At 45.5% G+C, this 17,130-nt stretch overlaps 1 protein-coding gene across 1 annotated transcript in view; it reads left to right on the top strand.

Moving 5' to 3' along the window:
* Window positions 1–7,111: 7,111 nt before the first annotated feature.
* The window catches only part of Prkar2a (protein kinase cAMP-dependent type II regulatory subunit alpha), a 59,115-nt gene continuing 49,096 nt past the window's right edge, over window positions 7,112–17,130 (top strand). Inside the window, exon 1 of the mRNA XM_052187249.1 lies at window positions 7,112–7,702. Coding sequence (XP_052043209.1) covers window positions 7,447–7,702 — 256 coding nt within the window. The 5' untranslated portion in view covers window positions 7,112–7,446. The remainder of the gene's footprint in view (window positions 7,703–17,130) is intronic.

The raw sequence follows: 17,130 nt of genomic DNA, 5'->3' as shown, positions 1-17,130 counted from the left end.
CTGGCCTTGGAGTGTGTGTAGTTGAGGAGGATGATCTTGAACTTCTGAGCTTTCTAGTCCCTCCCTCACAAGTACTGAGATTATTAGTGTGCATCACCAAGATCAGTTTATGGGGTGCTGGGAACTGAACCCAGGGTTCTAACCAAGCCCTGGGCAATACCAACTTTGTTATAGCCTCAGCCAAAAAAATAAAATTTTCATTTTTTTAAAAAGAAATCTTCTTGGTTTTTAATTATGTGTTTGTGTGTGTGTGTGTGTGTGCATATGGGTATGCACATGTGTGCAGGTGTTTGAGGAAGCCAGAGGCCAGGTGAAGTTAAAGCTGCCTGGGAGGTGGTGGGAATCAAACTCGGGTTCTCCTGAGCAGCGAGTGCTCTTGACTGATAAGCCCTTTCCTCAGCCCACCCCACAGGGTGACATCAAATTCATTATACAGCTGACGATAACCTTGAACTCCTGGTCCTCCTAAGTGCTGGGATGACAAGTCTGTGTCTTCACACCTGGGTGAAAGTAGCATTTTGTCTGTAGGCGTTTATGAATGAATGTATGTTTACAAATGAATGTGTGTGTGTAAGAATTTTTTGTGTGTGTGGTGTGTTTGAGAGTGTGTGTGTATACAAGCACAGGCACTTGTACACAAGTGCGGAGGCCAAAGGAGGAAGTTGGATGTTCTGCCCATTGACTGCCCCCTTTGCTCCTCTGGGAGTCTCCCACTGAGCTAGAGCTAGGCTGAGGGTCAGCCCCAGCAATCTCTCTGCCCCTCATGTTACACACACACACGCATATGTGATTATGCCCAAGTTTTTATGTGGGTTCTCAAGATTTGAATTCAGATGCTAATGCTTGTATAACAAATGCTATTACCTGCTGAGATACCTCTAGAGCCCTAGCTTTAAGGAACTTAAAAAAAAAAAAAGGGAGACAAATAGCAGGGGCCCTTTGCTTAGGAAGGTTAATTCAACTCTATGTATGGGTACACTGTAGCTGTCTTCAGACACACCAGAAGAGGGCATTGGATCCCATTACAGATGGTGGTGGGCCACCATGTGGTTCCTGGGAATTGAACTCAGGACCTCTGGGAGAGCAGTCAATGCCCTTAACCACTGAGCCGTCTCTCCAGCCCCTGGGTTAATTGGACTTTAAGCCAACCTACCTCTCTCATGCTGGAGGATCTTCAGTATCTCAGTGACCAAAAGATAGGTACATACATGCTTCCCTGAAGCCCACCTCTCTTCTCCCTCCTCCCTCCTTCCTCCCCCCCCCCCTTTAAGGAAAGTTAACATGAAGTTATTATGATGAGGGAGAGTACAGACTTTAGATTTTAAGTGCAGACTTGAGAGGAGAGAGACTTCGGAATAGGAGAATCCAACACCCAGAACAGGAGTGTAGGTCTCTCTCAGAGCTGCCCAGGCGCTTTTTAATACTCCCCAGGAAAGGATTCTCCGCAGACCTCAGCCCTACACTGAAAGCTCACATTGGAGTATTTGTATTTCAGCCAAATGCCAGTCATTCTCATGGGGTAGGATCATTTTCCCTTGGAGATACTTCACATTTGAAAGCGGAGGGTTTTGCTTCCGTGACAGTCATGCTGGGGGGATTGTTTCTCTCTGCTCTTTGAGAGGATGTGGAGTCAAGCCGGGAAGCCCCTGGAGGCGCACTTGTGAAAGGAACCGAGCAGCTGGCAAGTGACTCCCTCCCAGCCAGGCCTTGCTTTTATGATGTGCTTTGAAATGCCACCTGTTCCTTATATATCTTTTCCTGACCGGAGTATGGGGTGGGGGTGAAGATTTGGGGACCTCCCCAAAGATTTCTCTGTCATAGTCAAATGGAAACCAGGTGGTGATTGATCAGGGATAGATAGTGACCTGGTCAGAACTTTTTTTTTTTTTTTTTTTTGATTTGGTTTTTTCGAGACAGGGTTTCTCTGTGTAGCCCTGGCTGTCCTGGAACTCACTCTGTAGACCAGGCTGGCTTCGAACTCAGACATTCACCTGCCTCTGCCTCCCAGAGTGCTGGGATTACAGGCGTGCGCCACCACCGCCCGGCTAGAACTTTTTTAACAAGTTATATATAACTGGGTTAAGGGTGAGACAGGGCAGGTTGTTTTAACTGTGGCTGTTCAGAACTACAGTAGCACTATCTCGAGTAGAAGAGATTATCTTCCCTGTATTTTGTTCACTATAGTCTTTTGAAGCTAGAAGCACAATCCAATCTCCCCAGCCCCCAAACACACACACACCTACACTTGTGTCTTTCATTGAATCCATCCCATTGTGTAATGCAGGCTGGCCTCAAACTTGCTATGTAGCTCGACCAGCTTTGGTTGTGATCCTCACGCTTTGGCCTCCCCAGGGCTGGGATTACAGGCACGTTCCACTGTACAAAATTCTCTTGTACTTTTTCTGTCTTCATCTTCTCTCATTTCTACCTTTCCTGCCTTCTCTTTCTCTTTTATTCGTTGTAGGTTGCACAGGCTTATAATTTCAGTTCTTTAGGAGGCTGAGGCAGAAAGATCAAAAGTTCAAGGGCAGCTTTGATACACAGTGAATTCAAGGCCAACCTGGGCAACTTTGTGAGACTATCTCAAAATAAAACCGAAGAGGTCTGTACATGGCTGACTAGTAGTGTTTGCTTACCTCTCCCCAATTCTCCCAGTTCTATTCTCATTGAACTCAATAATTAGATCGATTTCTTTCTTTCTTTCTTTCTTTCTTTCTTTCTTTCTTTCTTTCTTTCTTTCTTTCTTTCTTTCTTTCTTTCTTTCTTTCTTTCTTTCTTTCTTTCTACCTTCACTTTTAGATGTAGAAAGCCCAGCTGTGATAAAGAGATCTATAAAGACCATTAGTAAGCTGCTAACAGACGGACCTGTGTCCAGATGTGTCTAAGCAACCTGAAGAGACTCTTGTGATATTATCTTGATCTAGGCTATGAGAGACTTGCCTGTGTTTTCTGGGTCAAGGCCCAAGTACCTGGCTGGTGAGTCAGGCAGGCCTCCAGTGTCAAGTAGAGTCCTGATTGTCACTGAAAAGGCCTGCTGCCTGCTGCTCCCTGAGGGCTCCCTTTTCTGCTTTCTCTGCTGTGGTCAGCACACAAAGGCTCTGGTACTGCAGCCTTGTTTCTTGAGCTTCCCAGTTTCTTTCCTTGCCCTGAGGTGTCTCAAAAGCAGACTAAGGCCTGCTGCAGGTGCTGATACTTTCTTGGGACACAGTTTCCCAGGAAAAAAGGGGCTGGCTCACAGGTACAGAAACAGGTGGCTTGGGAATTAACTGCTCCCTGGAGCAGGGGTGTTTGTTAGAATAGATCACCTAGATCAAAGACTGCACCTCATAGGGCAGGCATTATATAAGCCAAAGGACAGATGGGTGCGGACAGAGAAAAGTTCCCCATCTCTCCTGCTAATCAGAGGCTCCTGAATGCTTCTAAGGTTAAACAAAACAAAACAACATAGGCGGTAAGTGAACTGTGAAGACTCAGTCAGTGAGGGACTGTCACACAGAGGTGCCCAGGTTACCAGCAGGTTCCAGTGAGCAGGTGGGGACTGGGGGGATCTTAAAGAAGCTGAGCTGGGGCTGTGCCGCAGTTAGAGTGTTGTCAGGCATGCCCAGGGCCCTTGGTTCAGTCCTCAACACGGAATAAACTGAGCAGAGTAACCTGTGCCTGTAATCCTAACTCTCTAGAGGTGGGCATAGGAGAATCAGGAGTTTAAGGTTTTCACATGGCCTCTTGGTCTGGTAAGTGGGTTGTTTCAGCTGAGTTCCCTTAATAGATAAAGGGTATGAGGTAAGTAAGCTGAGACCTGAGCCGAGGGCAAGACTTCAAGAAGTATTAGCTTCTCCCTCCCTTGGGAAGGGGAATGGTTTTAAGTAATAAACCTCTTAAGAGTATAGGAAATTCACTATCTTACTGGAAACAGCAGTTGGTATCCTGCCTGGGTCTTCTTTCATCACAGCCCTCCCTGCGGTTTGTGCTAAACAGCCTGTGCCCCTCCTCTGCACTGTGCATGGCAATTGTAAAAGCCTCTGAGAACTAGCCCCACCGTATTCCTATCCATGCCTGTGGCTGGTGGTGTGGTGGTCTGTACATGGTGTTCATTACCTGCGGGTTGTGAGAAAGGCAACCGGGCATGAGGGGCCTCATCCACTGGATGGCTCTTGCTTCTGGAGGTCTTTGCTCTAGGCTTTTCCACCCACCATTGTCACTTGCTCTTAGCAGCTGTTTGTCAGTATTAGCTGTGGTGGGTTTGGTTGCCATGGTAACAGCCAGTGGTGTAGCTGGACAGGCTTGAATCCGGGCAGGATGAGATTCAGGACAGAGGTTGAAGATGCAGGGCTCAGGTCCCTGATGTTTTCTTTTGTTACAAAGCCTTTTACTTAGCACAAATGGGCATTCATGACAGCCCTTGCTACTGAAGGCTAGGGAAGAGAGAGACCCTCCCTTTGGAGACCTAGAAGTGAGGGAGGTAGTCAGATTGGACTTACAAGCTATCTAACGTCACTGTGCTTCTGATATATGGAGGCAGGTAAGGAGCAGCTGTAGGGTGTCTGATTTCTGTTCACGGCAGCCCCTCGAGGATTTTGTTGTGGCGTTCAGTGTTAAGCCCATTTAGGCTTGGTACTGAGTGCAACCTCCGTCGCTGAGCTACAGCCTTCTCCCCCTTTAAAACAATTGCTTTGAGATTTACTTATATGGATGAGTGTTTTGCCTCACGTGTATCTTCACTGTGTGCATCTGTTGAGGTCTGTACCCTCTGTGGATCCACTGGAACTGGGGTTATGGGTAGTTAGGACAGTATGTGGGTTCTGGGAATCCAACCCAGATCTTCTAAGAGAACAACTGTTCTTTACCATTGAGCCATCTCTCCAGCTCCAGCCTGCTCCTATTTATTTATTTATTTATTTATTTATTTATTTATTTATTTATTTATTTAAATTTAAGATAGAGATCCCTTTGCGTTGCCTAGGCTTGTCTCAAACTCCTGTGTGCAATAGTGATTTTTTTCCTGTTTCATTCTCCTGAGTAATGGGGTCTACAAATGATGTGTTTCTATGCGAGGCTGGGGTGTCCTCTGAGTGCTGTCTGCTGGACAGATGGATGGTTAGAATCTGAACGAGTCAGGAGAACCAGACTGCTTCTGGCAGAGGCCAATAGGGTTCAGTGTACCAGGAGACCCTGTCCACACCCAGCTCTGTCAACAACCCTTCTCTCTTCTATTTGGTAATTGAGGTCAGAGTCCTAACTCTTCATATAGCTGTGCCCCATTTAAAACATGTAAAACCTGATAATGTGGGAAGACTAGGACTTGGAGTTGTGAATTTACCTTTCCAAAAGCTTGGCTGTAGGCTTGCTCTCAGAGAGGCAATTCCCTTGGTAACATGGTGCAGTGGGAGTCACACCTAGGTTTTCTGGGTTGTAATGGCAAGATTTGAATCCTGGAAAACCTGTAAGAGTCAGCTCGGCTGGGCAGTGGTGGTTCACATCTTTAATTCCAGCACTCAGGAGAAAGATCTCGGAGTTCAAGGTCAACCTGCTCTAAAAAGTGAGTTCCAGGACAGACAGGGCTACACAGAGAAATCCTGTCTTTAAAAACCAAACCAAACAAACCTCTCCCCTTTCTTCTCCCCCTAAAAGAGCCAGTCTGTTCAAGAGAAGAAAAGACCTATCTCTACCGCTTTGCTTTGCTTTTTGGTTTTTGATTTGAGATGGTCTCATGTGACCCAGGCTAGACTTGAACTATGTAGCAGCTTTGAAGGAAATGATACATATTATGAGGCTGAAATCAGGAGAGCAGTTTCTGCTTCTTTTGTTGCAGTTGCTGAAAAATATCATTTGTTCATTCATCCATTCATTCAGTCAGTCAGCCAGTCTTCACAAGTATGCTATCCGTGCCCAGCTAACATGCTGGACACTGCTTCCCCATCCCCTCAACATACTTTCAGGGACGCATAACTGTTTGTAGTCTCAGGTCTACCTAGCCTACAGCCTGGCCTGGCCTCTCCACTGAGTACCTCAGTAAGTAATGTTTTTCCCTGTCACCATACACAGCTCAGTTCCCAGCAGCACTGAGGTTTTGGGTTTGTGCCAGGCCTGTATGGGCGGTGCTAGTGGAGATCTTAATTAATACTGGTTAATTACCAGGTGGTGCTTAACAATCCCAATACCCTTCAGGTTCCCAAGTCTACAGCTCATGAGTGGCTGGCTGGTTCCAGCAGGGAGAGGGAGGACAGTATTCTCACTGGGTCTTTGGCCAGCACCTAGGCTGGATATTCCAGAAAGGTCTGTAACTTCTTTTGTTCTATCAAGTTTGGTGACAGGAGGGAACAAGTTTGGTAACAGCGGGTGCCTCTCTAATCCACCTCTGCCATCTTCCCAAAGGCAAAAGATAACACAGCCTGTGGTCTGTCTGCTCAACTTCACCAAATAGTGTGGCCCAGGGCCCAGGGTTGAGAGTAGGAGGAAGGACGACTGCAGACCAGGATGGAAGTGTCCAAAGGAGGAACAAGCCCGAAGGCTGTCCCAAGGCTTTATTCTGCTTTCTCACTGTGCACAAGTGGCTGAGTGAGCTCTTCCTGCCTGAGGCTCCCGAGTGACTATCTCACGGAAACTTTTACTTCCTACATATGCTTTGACAGCTCCTGGCTTTGACATCTCATGACCTCATAGTAGACTCCTTACGACTTCAGGCAGTCCAGCGCACGAATCGTTGACCTGTCAGTCAAGGTGGTTCTGACTTGTCTAGATCTTTGTTCCTGCTGTACAGGACTTTCCTCCAGATCTTCCTCCAAGCAAGCCCTGCTCAGTACTTTGGGGTTAGCATTAGTGTCATTCCCTAGAGTGAGTCCTCTGGTCCTCCACTAAAGCAGGGGTCAAGGTGAGATGGTCCTGTGTCACCTCAGTGTCCCTGGCACTTCCTTAAGAGGCTCTCGGCATGCTCCCAAAGCTTAAGTGGAAGGGCTTTGTGACCAGGCGAGACGCACTGACCAGCCTGGCTCGCCGCTGGGCCACTCTTTCCTCATCTCCGGGGCCTCCCGCACCTTGACCATGGGCAGCTCCGAGAGCGGGAGGCTCGGCGGCGCACGCGCACTCCAGGCCAGCTCTTGGCCGGGGACGCGCACGCCCGCGGCCGCGTGCGTCACAACCCGGGCGCCTGCCGCGCCCGTCCAGCTCGCCTGCCCGGCGGTCCCCGCGGCGGCGGCGGCGCGGCGGCGGCGGCGGCGGCTGCGGCCGGGTGACAACAGCAGCGGCGCCAGGCTGGCTTGCTAGCGGAAGGGTCGCGCGGCCCGCACAACAAACTCAGACCCGGCCGGCACAAGGCGCGACGCGAGCAAGGCCGAGGCGGGCCGCGCGGGAGACCGCGGGCGCCGAGTGACAGGCCGGCGTGAGGGAGGGAGCGCGCAGGTTGCAGCCGCCGGCGGCCCCGACCCGCCGGTCCCCTCGGCCGTCGCAGGCATGAGCCACATCCAGATCCCGGCGGGGCTCACGGAGCTGCTGCAGGGCTACACCGTGGAGGTGCTTCGGCAGCAGCCGCCCGACCTCGTCGACTTCGCGGTGGAGTACTTCACACGCCTGCGCGAGGCCCGCCGCCAGGAATCAGACACGTTCATCGTCTCCCCGACGACCTTTCACTCGCAGGAGCCCAGCGTGATCCCCGTCCTCGAGGAGGACGGGGAGAGCGACTCGGACTCGGACGATGCGGATCTGGAAGGTAGGCGGGCGGGGCAAGGCCGAGGTGCGATGTGGGCACCGAGCGGAGGGTTCGGGGAGGGACCCGAGAGCCGACCAGGGGTGCCCTCGGCTCGGCGCCCGGCCTTGCCCCGGGCCGGGACCCGAGAGCTCTCCAGCCCAGCTGCTTGGGTTCCGCGGCGTGTGAGCATTCCAAATTGAGCTCCGCGGTTCTCTGAGCCCGAGCGTTCACAGAGAGTGATTTGTCAGATTCTGCCTTGAATGAAGCGTGCGCGTTCTTTGGTCCGCGTGGTGGCGCGGAGCTTAAGTCGATCCCGCCAGAAGCTGCTTTGCCTCTCTGCCTTAGACCCCATAGCCTGCGTGCTGTCAGAAGGCAAGAGCACCAGCACCGGGTAGCTCGTCCCGAATAAACAGGATGATAATTTCATTTGCAAAGAATTCCGTTTTGGGAGATTTATTGCTGCAAACTATTTTTTTTTTTTTTTTTTTTTTTTTTTTTTTTGGAGACGAGGTCGATCGCCTTGATTAAGAAGGAACACAGTAGGTAGTTCAAGCTGGCCTCGAGCACTGACTCTGCCTCAATGAAAAACCTTATAGCATACACATAAGAGGAAAGATGAGCCGAACCCCTCTCTGATGCTGTCATTCACGTTCAATAGCTGAATCGCCTTCCCCAATACTGCCGCGCACATTCAACAGTTATCAATATTTTCACCATTGTTTCACCTATATATATTTCCCCTCTCCCTTTGCTTAAGTATTTAAAGGAAATTTCAGTTATGCCATTTTATTCGTGTTTGGTTAATTATGTGTTTCTGCTTCTGCTGCTTCTCCTCCTCCTCTTTCTCTTTCTCCTTTTTCTTCTTAATATAATCGCTTTAAGTGTAGAAATTTAAAGTTTTGATATGGTTAAAACAATTGAATCTAATTGGCGAGCATAATCAATACCTCGATTAGTGTGTTGATTGCAGGGAAGTATGCAAATAACATTCTACTCATTTGATTTAAATAAGAATGTTGAGCAGCAGAGCAGCAATTTTATTTCCTTGGTTGCTTCTACTTATGCTTTAGCCTGCTTTAATTTTTTTAATTTTAATTAATTCTTTTTTTTTTTTTTTTTTGAGACACAGTCTTACTGTGTTGCTTTGGATGACCTAGACCAGGTTGGCTTTGACCTCATGAGATCTGCCTGCCTCTGCCACCTGAGTGCTGGTTGGGTTGAAAATGGGTCCCTAACACCGGCAGGCTTATTTTTGGTTATGTGTTTGTATGTATGCCACATGTGTATGCATGCTATATTAGGCAGCTCTCAGAGGGCAGAAGGGGATACAGATGGTTGTTACCACCATGTGGGTGCTGGGAATTAAAACAGGGTCTCCTGGAAGAGCAGCCAGTGGCTTTAAGCACTGAGCCATCTCACTAGCCCCTTTTATTTTCTGTTCCAGCACTGAGTCTCCCTTCAGAGTATTAATGAGCGCAGGACTTCTGCTTGGAATAATAAACCTCTGGAGTTGGATGACAGTGATGGCTATCTTTTTTGTCAGCTTTGCTGTGTTGTTAGGTTGTTTGCAGACTCCTGGCTCCTGCCTGCCAGTGTTCCTCCCTCTTTAGCTTTCTTTGGTTGTCAGAGTGCTTGACTTTCTGCTTTTGGTTAGATTTTATTCTTGCAACTGTTCCTTATTTGGCTATGCTACATTGTATCAGCGGTTAGTGGTCATTTGGGTATTTGCACTTTGTGAGCAGAAAGAGCCTGCTGCTCTAGATGCTGGCACAGGCTTCCTTTGTGGGTGTATGTTTTCATTATTCTCTGATATGTACCCAGAAATACCAAGCCCTCCCCTGCTTTTTCCTTATAGATAGGGTTTGAGATCAGAGCTCAGGCCTGAACTTTGTATTCTTCTGCCTCAACTTGCCTAGTGCTGAGACTGAAGAAGTTCATCACCACTCCAGGCCCAGACTCCTCTTTCATTTTCTTTCTTTTTCTTCTTTTTAAGGATTTATTTATTTATTTATTGTATGTGAGTACACTTGCTGGGAATTGAACTCAATGCCTCTGGAAGAGCAGTTAGTGCTCTTAACAGCTGAGCCTTTTTTTGGGGGGGGGGGGGGGGGACAGGGCTTCTCTGTGTAGCACTGACTGTCCTGGAACTCACTACTTCCTGAGTGCTTGGGGGTTACAGGTGTGAGGCATCAGATCTGGTTTTCCTCTTTTGTTGGTCTTATGGGTTCTGTTCTTTGTGTGTGTGTGTGTGTGTGTGTGTGTCCTGGAATTCACTCTGTAGACCAGGCTGGCCTTGAACTCAGAAATCCACCTGCCTCTGCCTCCCAGAGTGCTGGGATTACAGGCGTGCACCACCACCACCCAGCATGGGTTCTGTTCTTTGGGGGCAGATTATTGAGGCTTCTTGTCTGTTGGCTCTGTGACTATAATAAGTAAATGATTTGTCGTTTTTTGTTTCCAATCCAAGTGTCCAGTGCTCAGTGTTTCTGCTTGCAAAACAAACATTACCTGCTTGGTGATGTTCCAGAGTTATTTTGTTTAGATCTTCAGAGGATTCTGAGTTTGGTTCATTTCAGTGCACACCAGGTTTTTAAAACGGCTTGCAGACTGGGTGTGGTGATGCACACTTGGAATTCTAGCACTTGGGAGGCAGAGGCAAAGGGTTCATAAATCTGAGGCCAATTAGGTCTACATAGCAAGTTCAGGCCTTCTGGGGCTGCATAACAAGACCCTGTCCCAAAAGAGAAGAGGTGGAATAAATTTAATAAAATGATTGAAAATTACTGGTCTTTTCTTTAAAAAATATTTTTATTATTTTAAATTATGATATGCACGTGAGTGCTGGTTCCTACAGAAGCCAGAGGCTGTGGATCTCCCTGGAGCTGGAGTTGCAGTAGCTTTTGAGTCCCCTGATGTGGGTGCTGGGAATTGAACTCGGGTTCTTTATAAAAACAGCGTATACTCTTGTCTCAGAAAGGAAAAGAAAGAAAGGAAAGAAAGGAAAGGAAAGGAAATTGACAAAAACGACAAATCACTGAGGATCTCTCCAGCTTGGTCTTAGCTATCTTAGATATCTCTGAGCCATCATTATGTTGCCCAGACTGGTTGAAAGCTCCTGGACTCAGTCTCCTTAGCTGAGCCCCTGAGACAGACAGACAGACAGACACACACACACACACACACACACACACACACACACACGACAGAGGTCAACCTCTTGTCACTCCTCAGGAGTTGGTTTTTCTTTTCTTTTCCTTTCCTTTCCTTTCCTTTCCTTTCCTTTCCTTTCCTTTCCTTTCCTTTCCTTTCCTTTCCTTTCCTTTTCCTTTTCCTTTTCCTTTTCCTTTTCCTTTTCCTTTTCCTTTTCCTTTTCCTTTTCCTTTTCCTTTTCCTTTTCCTTTCCCTTCCCTTTCCTTTCCTTTCCTTTCCTTTCCTTTTCTTTCCTTTTCTTTCTTTCTTTTCCTTTCCGAGACAAGTCTTATTAGCCTAGAGCTCACATAGGCTGGTGTGTGAGACCAGTAAGCTCAAAAGATTAATCTGTCTCTGCCTTCTCATGCTACGATGACAAGTGCCTGCCACCAGGCCGGGCTTTTCTGTGTATTCTGGTCTAGAATACAGGTCTGTATGTGCATAGCTCAGCTCTCTGCCTACCGGCCTCTTTTTTTTTTTTTTTTTTTTTTTTTTTTTTTTTTTTAAACAAAGATTCATGTAGTCCTCAAACTTAGCAGGTAGGTGAGGAAGACCTTGAACTCTCCTGCTTTCACCTCCCAAAAACCTAGACTATGGGAGTGCTCCCACTGCTTCCTGGGGTCTGCAGGACTGGGCATCCAACGGTAGCCCTCACTCAGGTTAGGCAAGCGCCCTACCAACTGAGCTCTGTCCTTAGCCCTTTTCTCTTTAGATTTATTTATTTATTATTTATGTGTACACTGTCCCTGTCTTCAGACACTCCAGAAGAGGGTGTCAGATCCCACTACAGATGCTTGTGAGACACCATGTGGTTTTGGGAATTGAACTGAGGACCTCTGGAAGAACAGTTGGTGCTCTTAACCCCTGTGCCATCTCTCCAGACCTTTTTATCCCTTCTTAAGATGTTTTATACACTTTTTCTTTCTCTCTCATGAGGTGTGCACACATTATTTTTCTTAGTTTTTCTTTTAAAGAGACTTCTTCTTCTTCTTCTTCTTCTTCTTCTTCTTCTTCTTCTTCTTCTTCTTCTTCTTCTTCTTCTTCTTCTTTTCTTTTCTTCTTTTTTTTTTTTCCCCTGAGACAGGGTTTTTCTGTGTAGCCCTGGCTGTCCTGGAACTCACTCTGGAGACCAGGTTGACCTCGAACTCAGAAATCTGCCTGCCTCTGCCTCCCAGAGTGCTGGGATTACAGGCGTGTGCCACTGCCACCCAGCGTTCAAAGAGACTTTTTAAAGCTTTTGAAATTCTGAATTTTCTTGATGATTAGGGATTTGTTCAATGTTTCTGAGCCCTTGGGTCCTATTGGAGCTTATGCTATAAAGATTATGCAGGTCAAGGGCTTGTCTCCAGGAAGACCAATGCTATGATTAGAGAGAGCTGATGGTTTTCTTTTTCTTTTTTCTTTTTTTGTAAGCATCTGTATTTATTTTTAATATCCCTGCTGAGCTATCTTATTGGGTCTCTCTGTTTTTTTCTTTTTAAATGGGTAATATTGTTTCTAGTTGACATCAAATGGAAATATGGGGGAAAATACCAGTTCTCTGAAATATTTACCTTTTCCATTAATGGAGTGCTTCAGTCAGCTCTTTTTATATTCAGTAAATTATTTTGTTCAACCAAAAGATTCTTACATACCGTGATCACTTGTCATTTATCATCATTAAAGCAAGGACAGTTTTGTGACTGTTTTGGTACCTAGCTGGTACATGTAGGACAATTTATCCCTGAATTGGAGTAAATTATTATAAAAATGAGTCCTGATTTTCTCTTCCAGTTAAAGCTTTTTATATGAACTTGTTTAAAATTAAAAATAAAGAAAGTATAGTTTTTTGTTTTATTTTGTTTTAAGTTTCTTGTTAAAGCTATCTCCTCCCACAGTAAGAGGATGGAAGATAGTCTGAGATAGTCTCCATATGATAAAAAACAGAACAAAAGTAAACAAAGCAAACAAAAAGCCATGAGCTTAATGTTCCACACACTTTTCTGGCCCACATGCAGGCAGAGTAAATGGTCCAGACCAGAACCCTGGCCTGTTGCCTAGGTGATAGTCCTGTTGTAGAGATGGGTATTGGTGACAGAATTGTGTTTTCAGACTCTCCATGGCACCCTCACTTCCACCCTACCATGACATAGGCGAGGACTTTGAACAGGCAAACTCAGGCCCCCTCTCCTGGCTGTAGACACCATTGCAGGCGACTCCACCGGGAGCCTGAGCTGGCTCAGCCTAACCGGCCCAGAAATCAGAAACCTGGGATGCAGTTACTGCCACCACCACCTTGGGCCTAGGCCTTTGTGATTGTTTTGGCTTTTTTGTTTGTTTTTGTTTTGAGATGGTCTTGAGTTCTTCCAACAAACGTTGTAGTTACGAACTTGCTGAGAATCCAAGGGTGATCATTAAGAATATAGTGTTTTATAGACTAGGGATTAGCTCCATCACCTAAACTTAGGGATTTCATACTTGGCATTCCTTCTCACCAAAGTGTCCAAAAAACTTCAGCATCCAGAGCGCTTGTTTTTAAAATTTTTTAGCAGCACAAAGCCCTGGTTATTACCATCCTCATTTCTCTGAGTGTGCTTGTATGGGAAAGAATCAGTAAGAGACTTAAGGAGGGCATGGGAGGGACTGGGGGTGGGGTGGGGGGGATGGGGGTGGGAGGGGGGATGGGGGTGTGGGGGGATGGGGATAGGGTGGGGGTGTGGGGGATAGGGGGTGGGAGACGGGCAGTGACTCTTATTTTTAAATCACATGATAACAATCTCAGAATCATAATTTTAACAGTGGGATTAGAAAAGAGTTTAATTTTTCTTTAATTTTTTTTTTTCTCAGCACTTAAGAGGTAGAGGCAGATAGATCTCTCTAAGAGTTGGAGGCCAGACTGGTCTACATAGTTCCAGGAAAGCCAGCATTACATAATAGACCCAGTCTCAAACAAACACTAAAAAACAAAAACAAAAACAAAAAACCCGACTCTTTTTTTTTCCCCTTAGGCCAGCAGAGTTCCAGGCCAGCCAGGGATATATAGTGAGACCTTGAAACAAAATATTTATATTTTTCTCAGGTTCTTAGGATATACTTCACTAGGATGACTGCTTAAAAGTTCATTTAAAATTTTGTTTTATGTATATGTTTTACCTGCAGGTGTGTCTCTGTACATGTATGTGCATGGCTGTGTAGTGACACAGCTTCTAGGTCCCCTGGAACTGAAGTTACAGTACATTGGTTATGAGAGAGCCTCCCTATGGGTGCTAGGAGTCAAGCCCCAGCCCTCTAGAGGAGCAGACAGTGACTCTAATTGCTTCTCTACAGCTCCCAAAGAGTTTTACTTTATGTTTTAGGGATGACTTTAATTTTTTTTCTTAATTTCTTTTGGTTTATGTGGGGTTTTTTTCTTTTTGTTTTTTCAAGACAGAGTTTCTCTGTGTAGCCCTAGCTGTCCTGGAACTCACTCTAGAGATCAGGCTGGGCTTGAACTCAGAACTCCATCTTCCTCTGCTTCCCAAGGGATAGGATTAGATGTGTGCACCACACTCATGGATTTGTTAATGTCTTTATGTAGATGTGTCAGAGTCTGTGTATGTGCACATGTTGTACATACACGCTCATATGTATGTGCATCTGGAGGCTGGAAGTCGACCTTAGTGGGATTCCTGCAGGGCTCTTCACCTTGGTTTTTGAGATAGTTTCTTACTGGGCCCTGGGCTCCCTGACTTGGCTAGCTGGGGAGCCTGAAGCACAGGTAGCCATAGCTGATTGTGTGTGCGCGGGTGAAGCCAGGGGCTTGAGTGACAGCGCTTTACTGAGTGACTTCCCCAGTCTACCTTGTTTTCTGGGTTTGTCTGTTTGCTTTGTTTTTTGAGACAGAGTTTTTCTGTGTAGCCCTGGCTGTCCTGGAACTAGCTCTACAGACCAGGCTGGCCTAGAATTTACAGAAATCTTCCTGCCTCTGCCTCTGGAGTGCTGGGAATAAAGATGTATGTACCACCACCTGGCTTCTTTCTGGTGTTTTGTTTGTTTTTGAGATTAGTTTTAAAATGATGTGTCCCTGACTGGTCTGGAACTGGCTATGTAGACTGGTCAGCTCCTCTCGTCTCTACCTCTTATGTGCTGGCCTTACAGATGCGCTATATCAAAACACCAAGGATTGTTTTTCTATTTAATGTTAAAATTATATAATAATGTTTAAATGGATCTGAAGTCAAACCTATAGACCAAGATATATTCACATAAGACTGGCTATACCTTACAGATTTCGCTTATTCCTCCCCTTTCTGACGGGTAACAGTGGTTTTCAGTTTTGGGAGCTTTAAAAAGAAAAACGTTAGACATGCTGGTGTGTCCCTTTTAATTTCAGCAGGTGGATCTCAATGAGGTTGAGGTCAGCCTGGTCTACATAAGGAGTTCCAGGACAGCTAGGGCTACATAGAAAGACCTGCTTCAAAAATCTAAAATAACAGCTAAGCAATTAATGGTTTAAAGAGGAACCTGGAAAAAAGAAAAACTCATGTAGCAGTGTGCTTTACAGTTTCCTAGATAATTGTGGTTGTCATGGGCAGAGAAAGTTAAGAACTACTGACATGAAACTTGTTGTGGTCTTAATAATTTACCTTTTCCCTTAAGAAGCAAAAAAGATGATATATAATTGTTCTGGTTTTTATAAATACCAGGCAGTGTAATACAGAGCTCTTCTTTAAACAGCCTTGTGTGAGGAGCATTTAATACAATATGCATTGAACAAGTTCCCAAGTTATACTTCCCCCACTGGAACTAAAGAGTGCCAGTGGGTGATATGAGTTATGAGAGTTTTTTTAAAGCTATGATTGAGCAATTTACATGAAGTCATTCTACATATTTATACCATTCTAAAGTTAACGAGTACTAAGTGACACATCATGAATCCATGTATGCCGAGGGACCTGCGTTTAATTGAATGATTCAGATTTACTAATGAGCTTGATGTGTCATTTCCTCTGAATTACTAGTGCATGATATGTCTCATCTTTAGTTACAAAGTATGTGAAATTTTATTTTTACTTATTTTAATTCTTGAGATGGCATATCACTATGTAGCCCTGATGGTATAGAACTCACGCTGTAGACCAGACTGTCTCCTCAAACCAGAGACCCACCAGTCTCTGCCTCCAGAGTGCTGTCACACCTTTCATCATACATTTTATTTTCTTATTTTTATAAGCTGGCAAGTGGTGGTGCACACCTTTAATCCCAGCGCCGGGGAGGCAGAGACAGGGGGATTTCTGAGTTTGAGGCCAGCCAGAAATCTTGTCTTGAAAAAAAGAAAAAAGAAAGAAAGAAAGAAAGAAAGAAAGAAAGAAAGAAAGAAAGAAAGAAAGAAAGAAAAAAAGAAAAAGAAAAAAGAAAAAAATTATTTTTATTTTATCTGTCTGTCTGTGTGTTTGCTTGCATGTATGTATGTGTACCACATGTTTTCATGCAAGCATGTGGAGGCTAGAAGAAGGCATGAGATTCCCCGAAATTGAATTTACAGAAGGCTATGAGTGTTGGGACTTGAGCGTGGGGCTCTGTCAGAGCACCAAGAGCCTTTGACTGCTGGGCTCTCTCTTCAGCCATATGAACGTTTATTCTTTTTTTTTTTTTTTTTGAAATTTTCACCATGCCTATAAAAATTTATCCCCCCTCTCCCATACACATACTTCGTTGTTTTTGAGACAGGGTTTCTGTGTATCCCTGACTATCCTGGAACTCTGTAAACCAGGCTGGCCTTGAACTCAGAGAGCCTCCTGTCTCTGCCTCTGAGTGCTGGGATTAAAGGTGTGTGGTACCACTGCCCAGATGAAAATTTATTTTTTTTTCTTTTCTTTTTTTTATTCGATATAATTTATTTACATTTCAAATGTTTTCCCCTTTTCTAGCCCCCCCACTCCCCGAAAATTTATTCTTAAGAAAGTGAAAATGTTTTAATTTTTCCAATGAGATTAGAGTGTGGGCAAGAAGGTCAAGCCAGTCAAACGTATGTGCTTTAAAATGTTTGTAAAGACAGTTTTACACTGCAACTCAGGCTACCCTTAGCTCTCTTTAGTGTTGGGATTATAGGCCACCAAGTCTGACTTAGAAAATAAACACTTAATAGGTGCACAGATGTTTTTTCTTTGATAGCTGACTTGTCCTAATTCACTGGATATCGACTTAGCTAAAAGACAGACACCACTGGCTCTGCCCTGGCCCCACAGCCACCAGGGTCAGGGTTTTGTTCTCCGTTTGCTTTGTTTCTATGTTGGGAATTG

The sequence above is a fragment of the Apodemus sylvaticus genome, chromosome 7 (genome assembly GCF_947179515.1).
Source record: "Apodemus sylvaticus chromosome 7, mApoSyl1.1, whole genome shotgun sequence".
NCBI lineage: Eukaryota > Metazoa > Chordata > Mammalia > Rodentia > Muridae > Apodemus > Apodemus sylvaticus.
This window is presented reverse-complemented; position numbering and strand designations above follow the sequence as displayed.